At 50.0% G+C, this 10,000-nt stretch overlaps 1 protein-coding gene across 1 annotated transcript in view; it reads left to right on the top strand.

Annotated features, from left to right (window-relative positions):
- mapk8ip2 (mitogen-activated protein kinase 8 interacting protein 2) overlaps positions 1-10,000 on the top strand; it is a 73,308-nt gene that overhangs the window by 54,931 nt on the left and 8,377 nt on the right. The window contains exons 3-10 of the mRNA XM_063196125.1: positions 1,694-1,903; positions 2,325-2,406; positions 3,494-3,673; positions 5,001-6,715; positions 6,848-7,256; positions 8,113-8,349; positions 9,152-9,322; positions 9,734-9,748. Of these exons, the coding sequence (XP_063052195.1) occupies positions 1,694-1,903; positions 2,325-2,406; positions 3,494-3,673; positions 5,001-6,715; positions 6,848-7,256; positions 8,113-8,349; positions 9,152-9,322; positions 9,734-9,748 (3,019 nt within the window). The remainder of the gene's footprint in view (positions 1-1,693; positions 1,904-2,324; positions 2,407-3,493; positions 3,674-5,000; positions 6,716-6,847; positions 7,257-8,112; positions 8,350-9,151; positions 9,323-9,733; positions 9,749-10,000) is intronic.

The following is a 10,000-nucleotide window of genomic DNA, read 5'->3' as shown; positions in this document are numbered from 1 at the left end:
GACGTGCGTGTGCGTGTGTGCGAGCGTGTGCTTGTTTCACCCGGCAGCTCTGGTTAAGTAGGCATACTCAGCACAATTCTGAGTGCAGAGGTACAAGTGCATGCACACACACACACACACACACACACACACACACACACACACACACACACACACACACACACACACACACACACACACACACACACACACACACACACACACACTAGGCAGACTCAGCAGACGATATGCCTTTGATGGGCCTCCTCTACATTGTGCGGGTCTGAGGTGAGGTGAGCACAGGGCAGGGCATCAGGTCTCAGAGGAGTAATGGCCCCTCACAAGGACGGAGGAGAGGGGTGTGTGTGTGTGTGTGTGTGTGTGTGTGTGTGTGTGTGTGTGTGTGTGTGTGTGTGTGTGTGTGTGTGTGTGTGTGCGTGTGTGTGTGTGCATGTGTGTGTGTGTATGTGTGTGTGAGAGAGAGAGAGTAAGAGAGAAAGAGAGAGAGAGAGAGAGAGAGAGAGAGAGAGAGAGAGAGAGAGAGAGAGAGAGAGAGAGAGAGAGAGAGAGCAAGGGAGAGAGCAAGAGAGAGAGAGTTTGCGTGTGTATGTTTGTGTGTGTGAGTGTGAGTATGAGTGTGCGTGGTTGTGTATGGATGCATGGTTGTACATGTGTGTGTGTATGTGTATGTGTGTGTGTGTGTGTGTGTGTGTGTGTGTGTGTGTGTGTGTGTGTGTGTGTGTGTGTGTGTGTGTGTGTATTGTATTCTAATCTATTCTCAGTGGAGTGATGGCTCAGAAAAGACAGGGAAGAATACATGGGGGAGAGGGAAACAAAGGAGAGAGGGAGAGAGAAGACAGAGGAGACAAAAGCCAGAGACAGAGACAAAGAGTCTCTCCCCCCCCTCTCTCTCTCTCTTTCTCTCTCTCACTCACTTTCAGGGAAAAACTTCATTGTAATGTTTGAAAAGATTGAAATGGTGTATAAAAGTCGTTTTAGGGGTTTGCAAAAAATCATCATGACAATGCATTGCGATACTTATTTTCATGATATACTACATCGATTCATGACAATATTGTGATACTTATTTTCACAATATAATGCATCGATTCATGACAATCCATTTTTTAACAATAGTAAAATTGAATTTTCCAATGGTTCATTTTGTTCAGCAAAGAGTAGGTAATACTTCTGTTGTAATGGAAGCTCTCTCCCAGATGTTAAAATGCTTACATAAAATAAATTGACTTGTGAATTCTACACTGCAACTGACAAATAAGCCGTATTTTTCATTGATCGTATATCAATTCATTGCGATAGTACATGAATGGCAATGCATCGTGATAGAATCGCATCATGTCATGTGTATCGTGATGCAAATTGAACCGTGAACCCCTTGCCAATACCCACAACGTAAGTTGCCCCAGGGCAGACTCTTGATATGATGTTTAGTTTAGTTTAGTTTGTGTGTGTGTGTTTGTATGTGTGTGTACTCGTTATTTACTCTTTATAAAAAACATTTTTTTTTAAACTAGCCCCTCTCTGCAACTGCACTTGTTGTTCTGTATATCTCCTGTGCACTTTGTATTTGCTTGTGATGTGGCTTGATTATGTCCTCTTTTGAAAGTCGCTTTGGTCAAAAGCGTCTGCCAAATGCAATGTAATGTAATGTAATGTAATGTAAGTATTTTCCCCTCGTTTTCTTTCTCCATAGGACTGTCTCATTCTGGAGAAGAGTGAGTTCCACCACCCGGTGTGCTCCTTCCAGGACGACTTCCAGGAGTTTGAGATGATTGATGACGAGGATGAGGAGGAGAACGAGGATGAAGAGGAGGTGCCCCCCTCCCCCTCCGCCTCCCCTCCTCCCTCCCCCTCGCTCAAGAGCCGGCCCACCACCCTCAACCTCACGTCCACAGTCTCACAGGTATATATATATACACATACATGCACGCAGAAGCACACACACACACACAGACACACACACACACACACACACACACACACACACACACACACACACACACACACACACACACACACACACACACACACACACACACACACACACACACACACACACACACACACTATTAAGTCTCATGTGTATGTATCAGGCAACAGTTTTTTTAGTGTGACTCACCTCCTATCTTGTCCTTTCTGTGTGTGTGTGTGTGTGTGTGTGTGTGTGTGTGTGTGTGTGTGTGTGTGTGTGTGTGTGTGTGTGTGTGTGTGTGTGTGTGTGTGTGTGTGTGTGTGTGTGTGTGTGTGTGTGTGTGTGTGTGTGTGTGTGTGTGTGTGTGTGTGTGTGTGTGTGTGTGTGTGTGTGTGTGTGTGTGATTATGTAGGACTCACTGAACAATAACGGTCATGGTGTGTCTCCACGCAAATCAAGCTGGCAGGATTCGCTGCGTAACCAAACTTCACAGGGTGAGTTAGTCCCGCCTCCACACACCACTCTCAGCCAGTCAGGTTGCACAAACCAGCCACTGTTGCTATGGCAAAGGCAGCTTTCAATACTGCCCAGTTTTTAAGACCTTTCTGTCTCCTGTTGGGCTGGACACGTGTCTTTTTGATGTGTGTGTGTGTGTGTGTGTGTGTGTGTGTGTGTGTGTGTGTGTGTGTGTGTGTGTGTGTGTGTCTGTGTCTGTGTCTGTGTCTGTGTGCGTGTGCGTGTGCGTGTGCGTGTGCGTGTGCGTGTGTGTATTTGAAACCGACAACGCTGTAAAAAGTCTTCAGGACTGACTAGAGTGTCGTTCTCAATGTCCCCAGTTGCAGAGATGTCACAAGTAAAAGTAAAAAAGGAATACAGTTTCCTGCTAACACAGGTAACTTATCTGTATACCTGTGCACTTGTCTTACGATTAGCTGACTCTGTGCTGGTTCGGTCACATTTGTGGTGGGTTCTTGATTTTTCTGTAACAACACAGTTTATCCATACCTCGTTAGGTACAATGGAGTAAATGGTGTTACAGCAATGTAATATCATGTGCTACACCATGCATTTACTGTTACCTTTTTAAACATATTTTTATGGGGCTTTTACACAATCATGAAAAAATGCTGTTTAAATAAACTCGCTGTTAGGGTTTTCTGACAGCGGACCGTGAACATGGTCGCGAGTCATTGTTCACTTACTAGTGACTCAAATAAGCATCGGCTGACTCGGGACAGTGATTAATTAAACTTTTAATCCTACATAGAGCCCCTTTAAGACAGTACAGTGTGGAGTTGGACAGGAAGTGGGAATGGGAGAAAGAGGTGGGGTAGGGCTGGGACATGAGCGAGGATGGACTCAATGGTCCCAATGGGTAACTGCTTGTACATGGCACACTAAAGGCCGGCAAGCTGACAAGGGGGACAAAGGGGTCACCTGTCCCAAATGGCGGGCCCATAATTGGGTCCTCATTATATTAAATGTATGGCTGTCAGCGGCCCTGACTATAGGTGTAGTAGCACAGTGATCCACAGCACCCCCAGTGTTCTGCTCTTTTATATGTATTTGTGTATCATCTAGGCCGCCACTCTCCGACCCACTCATGTCTGGAGGACAGCAGTCATGTGACAGGCTCATGCCCCGCCATCGCCCCCGGAAATACGGCCCCCGCCAAAGGTACTCCCCCCACGCAGGCGCAGTCCCCCGGCCGACCCCTCCTGTACGACTTTGAGGGGAACAGGAGAGAGCGTCCCGAATACGGTAAAAAGGGGCGAACAGCTGAGCGCCCCCCCTAGCGGCAAAACCAAGCAAACAACATGCCAATCATACCGCTGTTTGTCAACACAAACAACATCCCCATGATGTGGCTGTTTGTAAATGAAACAACATACACTGTACATTTTGTATTGTTAACTCAAGACATCTTCCATTTGGTTCGAGTCCATGAGTGTTGTATTAACGTCGCAAAATGTACTTTGTTCTTAACCATCGTAACTAACATGTCCATAATGTCTGTTACCGCATTTGACATGTTCATTGTCTGATCAGTGTACAAACATGGCTACATGGCTACTACATGGTTGTTTGTCAACAAAACATGTTCATCACTGGTGTGATGTTACTATGCAGTAACAGTGATGTTCATACCAGGGATGTGTTCCAAAAAATTACCCAGTCAAGATTACTCAGAGTGAGTTGTAAAGATGCTAATAGAGCAGTCTTGATTCATAAACATTCAATCAAAATAATGCCACAGGGCTCTTGTATTACCAGATTTACCACTTGTGCAGAGTTAATATACCCTTGTGAGTGACTGAAACTTCTTTCTGGAATACTTCCCCAGGATGGACACGGTGTGTATTTGTGTACAATCCTTCCACAATGATATAGTATACTTTGTCTCTTCTTTTCCTTACCTCTATTTTCGAGCCTTTCCTCTTCTGTCAAGCTTTCCCGCTCAGGGGTGCATTTCTTGAACATCGTTGCTAACTAAGTTAGCATCTTACTTGGTTGCAATGCAAATTCCCGTTGGGAACCAAATAAGTTGCTAACTGTTTAGCAATGATGCTTTCGAGAAACAGGGTCCTGAGTTCTCTTTTTGTATATGCTCAGAGCTCACCTTCAGCTTTTTACCTGAGTCTCTAAAGCCTCTAAACTCCTAAAACTCCTCTCGGTCATCATTCTTGCTTCATGTGATCTAGTAAATATGCATCTGTGTTCATATACTGGAAACTGATTCAAATACTTACTGTATATTCCTTTACCCTCCTTACCCTCTGTGTCCCTCCCTGTCTCCCTCCTCTCACATCTATGCCCATCTGTCTATTACTGTCTGTCTGTCTGTCTGTCTGTCTCTCTGCCTGTCTGTCTGTCTGTCTGTCTGTGTCCCTTCCTCTCTGTGTCCCTGTCTGTCTGTCTGTCTGTCTGTCTGTCTCATCCTGTTTGTCTGTGTTCCTGCCTGTCTGTCTGTCTGTCTGTCTGTCTGTCTGTCTGTCCCTGTCTGTCTGCCTGTATTACCCTGTCTGTATGTGTTCCTGTCTGTCTGTCTGTCTGTCCATGTTCCTATCCATCCCACCCCCCACCACAGGTTCCTTCGGTCAGCACAAGTCGTGCGGTGGCGGTGGCGGTGGCGGCGGCGGCTCGGACACGTGCGACTTCCACGCGGAGAGCGACGCCCCGCTGGCCGAGGAGTCCCAGTGCTCGGACACGGAGGTGGACCACGCCCTGAACGGACGCTGCCGCCCCTGCGGCCACTCGCGCAACACCACCGCCAACGACACCTACACCATCACCACCGAGACGCTGGACGAGCCCGACCCCGACAACGACATGACCCTGGACGGCACCAGCAAGTGCCTGTCCTCCACCGCCCCGCTGGGCCCCGGGGAAGAGGGGGAGGAGGACGGCTCGCAGACGCCCCTGTCGGACGCCGAGCTGGACCGCGTGTTCGACGGAGACGACTACACGGCGCCCCCCGGTGGCGGAGGTTATGTAGAGTTCCCCTGCATCGAGCACAGCGAGGCCGCCTCCTTCTCCAGCTACGTGTCCTCCTCCAGCCACTCAGAGCGCCTGCCTGAAGCCGACCGCCACAACAACCACCACGGGGCGCGGGGGCCGCCACCACCACCACCGCCGCCGGCCCCTGCCAATGACTCCACGTCTCCCTCGTCAGACCCGGGCATCGCCGACATGAACACGCAGCACCACCGGCACCGCTACGGCGGCGGCACGGACCGGCACAGCGACGACCTGAGCTCGCCGGGCTCCGACTCGGACGTGGAAGAGGAGCTGGAGGCGGCCTTTGTGGCCTGCCACATGATCTCCTCCATCTCCGAGACCGAGCTGGACCTGAGCAGCGACTCCAGCAGCGGCCGCTCCTCGCACCTCACCAACTCCATCGAGGAGGCCAGCTCGCCCACCTCCGACCCCGAGATGGACCCCGAGCTGGACGCCGAGCAGGACAGCGGCATCGTGGGCCTCAAGGCCCCCTTGCTCCTGGGCCAGCTCGACCCCATCAAGCCACACGTCAACGACGACGAGGACAACATGCTCCCCCTGGAAGACGGCCAGGCGCTAATGGGTCTGCAGCGCGAGGAGGCGCCGCGCGAGGAAGACGGCTACCAAGGTGGCTACCACCAGGCCGACCCAGACGAGACCCTGCCCCCGGCAGAGCCGTGTGAGGACAAGAGCCGCGAGCAGCTGGTACTGCGGGTGGAGCCCGACCACAGCCTGGAGAGCTTCAAGCGCTCCTTCTACCTGCCCGTGAGCACGCAGCAGCAGCAGCGCAGCTACTACATGCCGCACGCCGAAGACTACCCCAACAGCGAGGGCGAGTCCGAATCCGAGTCCGAGGACGAGCTGAGCGAGAACTCCGACTCGCCCTGGCTGCTCAGCAACTTGGTCAACAAGATGATCTCCGAGGGCTCCTACCCCATCAGCTGCCCCGAGGAGTGCCTGAAGCGCTCGGCCTCGCTCTCCGACACCATCTCCCCATCCACGCCCCACGACCTACTGGAGGTCGACATGCTGGCGGCGGAGGCAGAAGAGGAGCAGAGGAGGAGGGAGACCCAGGGTGGAAGTGATAATCCCGGCGACGAGCCCCCAAATGGAGGAGAAGGAGAGATGGCGAAGACCACCGATGGAAGACAGCCACAGCTGGGGAGGGTGATCACAGAGGGCACCGGCGTGGGCGTGTGCCTGTACATGAGCAACCCCACTTGCGACACCGTGGCCCCGCTCATCTTGGAGCGCTACGAGCGGCCTACCCCTAACCTCACACCTACACCCAGCTTGACCTCCAGCATCAGTCCGAAGCCCGGCAGGCTGAGCACCAGCGGCGGCCCCGAGAAGAACCAGGCCAAGAAGGCCATGAAGAACGCACCCAAAGTGGCGGGAGCGTCGAAGCGGCCAGGGCATGGTGATGGTGATGGCGACGACGACGACGATGACGACGATGATGAAGAACCCGATAACGACCGTAGGATGGAGCGCTCCCGGGCCGCCAAGAAGGAGCTGGACTCTCCCAGCCAGACGGACAGCGTTGCCAGCGATAAGGATGACGGCCCCGAAATCAAAGTCCCCGCTACCACAGCCACGGGTCTCCAAGCTCCAAGCACAGGTGCCCCAGCCTCCCTGCAGCGAATCACAGAGGTGAAGAACAGCCTGACGTTGGACCTGCCCACGACAGTCACCAATCGCGTCTTTAGCCTTAGCTACTCCACAGATGAGGAGGTGGAAGAGGGATCACCCTTCCTGGATGTGGAACTGGAGCTGGGCCTTACATCCCCTCAGGTATTCTTTTTTCTCCTTTCTACATTGTCCTTCTACTCCCCTGGCAGTTACTGTACTGTATGTACGTATGCGTGGAGCAAGGCAGGCCTACATTCATATAGTGAGGGTCAGATTATCTTTTATTCAGTCAAAGAGGAAAACTACCTACTGTTACTGCAAGTGAATGTAAATTATGATATGTTGCAATATTATATGTGATATGTGCAATGTGTGTTATGTTTATATGCAGCTCAGAACCTTACTTTCCTTTAGGGATCAATGAAGTAGCCACTGTGTTGCTCCTCTAACACAGGGGTGGGGAACCTTTTTCATTAGAAGGGCCACTTCAAATTACTCCAAGGGCTGTGAAAGTCTTCCGAGGGCCGTATTATGAACACAAACTAGGATTTCCCCCTGGACTTAGGCCTATATTGAAGGCAGACTGCTTTAAAAAAAAGGCCCCACATTCTCTAGATCCCCTGAATATAACCTAATTGTATTGAAAATGTAATTTCTAAGATTCCTTTATTACAAAATATTTCATATTTCATGTGAAGCAGCATGACATTAAAATTATGTCGGGGAGCGGATAAAACCCCTGCTCTAACACAAGGATTTCACTAGTTCGCCCATGGGTGTTGTACAGTAAGCATGTTTGGCATATGGTAGCTGGCCTTGGTCTCAGGAAAATTTAAGCAGAGATCATACGAGATCATCGAGGACCTTTTGAGCAATACAGGTGAATGGGTAGGCGGGATTAAATCTCTGCAAAACTATGTTCAGAGAAACAGCATTAATTTCTTGTTTAAGGTTCAAGCATTCTATTCTTTTATTTTTCTGACGCACATTAAACTTTAGCCTTACCTTGCCTTCCCTTCCCTAGGTGCCCTCCCCGTATGTCGACCACTCGTCCTCGGAGGAAGAGGAAGCCTACTTGGACAGCTCGCCCCCCATCGACGAGAGCGTGCGCCCCCACCCGCTGGCCCGCCCCATGCGGCCCCCTCTGGAGCCCTCGCTGGCCGACTCGCTGGCCTACGACAGCATGAAGTACACGCTGGTGGTGGACGAGAACACCACCCTGGAGCTGGTCAGCCTCAAGCGATGCACCTCCCTGCTCAGCGAGCACAGCGAGAGCGAAGAGGAGGAGGATGAGGAAGGGCAGGTACGTTGAAGAGTAGTCTCTCTGTTCAGCTACTGTATGTCATAACAACCTTTCTGGGTAGCACTTTATTTTAATGGTTCACTGTTACAGTAGATCTACCACATTAGGTACAGTGTAATAACCAGCGTAGCAATATTTAATACCATGTCATACCAGTGTAACACCATGTACCAACCATCACAGAGTCAGCTGATTTTAAGACAGACACACTGCTCTCCTGTTAATTCAGATAAGTTACCTGTGTTGGAAGTCATTTCCGCTGGGGATACAGGGGTTATGCCCTCGCCCCCCATCCCCAATACCCCAACCAATCCATCCAATATTAACCACACAATTAAGTGAAAGTAAAAGCCCATTGCCCAAACTCCCATTGTCATTGTCACACAGCACTGCATACAACAAAATTGCCCCCCAACCGCTATCTTGATGATATTTGCGGGCAGACATGGATAAGCATTGCCGGTTCAACTCCCGACCGCTTATCCATGACTGCACACAAATATCATTATGATGAATATATGTGAAGAGTTCAGATGCAAAACCCCCTAAGTGCCACTTCAGAAAATAATATTAATTCATTTTTATTTAATACAAAGCTATCAAAATTGCATATTTTTTATTTTATTTATGTAATATAACTATTTATATGTATTATCAAGTACATGAATGTAAACCAAACCAACAACGGGATTCTCTAAAAATAAAGAAGTGCAGGTCTTCAGAAATGGAGTTAAGGGTTTTTGCATCTGAACTCTTCATGTGTTAAGCTGATACACTGTGAATGTCCTTCGCTCTACAGCGGCCAGCTGTGGGGTACAGTGGCCTGCGAGGGCCACCTCTGCTGCGGGGGTCGGGAGGTGTGCGGCAAGACCTGCTGCTCACCTCCTCATCCGAGGAGGACTCATCTCCAGAGGCCGACATGCCCTTCTCCAAGAAGTTCCTCAACGTCTTCGTCAAGAGCACCTCGCGCTCATCCAGTGAGAAGAATGCAAACTCACTCAAACACATACAAATATTTGCTTGCAGGCAGGGCTCTAAATTCACTTTTTTCATAACCATTTAAAATGTGTACGCACGCATATACTCTACTACTACTACTCCACTCTACACACATGTGAAAAACACCTCTCCCTCCTCAGAAAGTGTGACACGCTTGGCTTGCACACCATGCACAGTCAAAGAGAGTGGGAAAAAGACGTGTTTAGTGTGTGTGTGTGTGTGTGTGTGTGTGTGTGTGTGTGTGTGTGTGTGTGTGTGTGTGTGTGTGTGTGTGTGTGTGTGTGTGTGTGTGTGTGTGTGTGTGAGCGAGCGAGAGAGAGAGAGAGAGAGAGAGAGAGAGAGAGAGAGAGAGAGAGAGAGAGAGAGAGAGAGAGAGAGAGAGATAAAAGAGAGGGTCTCTAATGGCTCTGTGTGCATAATTTATGAGACGGAGTCAGAGACAGAGGAGATGTGATAATTATACCAGCTGCACTCATCATTCCCTGTATGTGTGTGTGTGTGTGTGTGTGTGTGTGTGTGTGTGTGTGTGTGTGTGTGTGTGTGTGTGTGTGTGTGTGTGTGTGTGTGTGTGTGTGTGTGTGTATGTGTGTGCATGTGTGTGTGTGTGTGTGTGTGTGTGTGCGCGTGTCCGTGTGTGTCCGTGTGTGTCCGTGTGT

This window comes from Engraulis encrasicolus, chromosome 4 (genome assembly GCF_034702125.1).
Source record: "Engraulis encrasicolus isolate BLACKSEA-1 chromosome 4, IST_EnEncr_1.0, whole genome shotgun sequence".
Taxonomy (NCBI): domain Eukaryota; kingdom Metazoa; phylum Chordata; class Actinopteri; order Clupeiformes; family Engraulidae; genus Engraulis; species Engraulis encrasicolus.
This window is presented reverse-complemented; position numbering and strand designations above follow the sequence as displayed.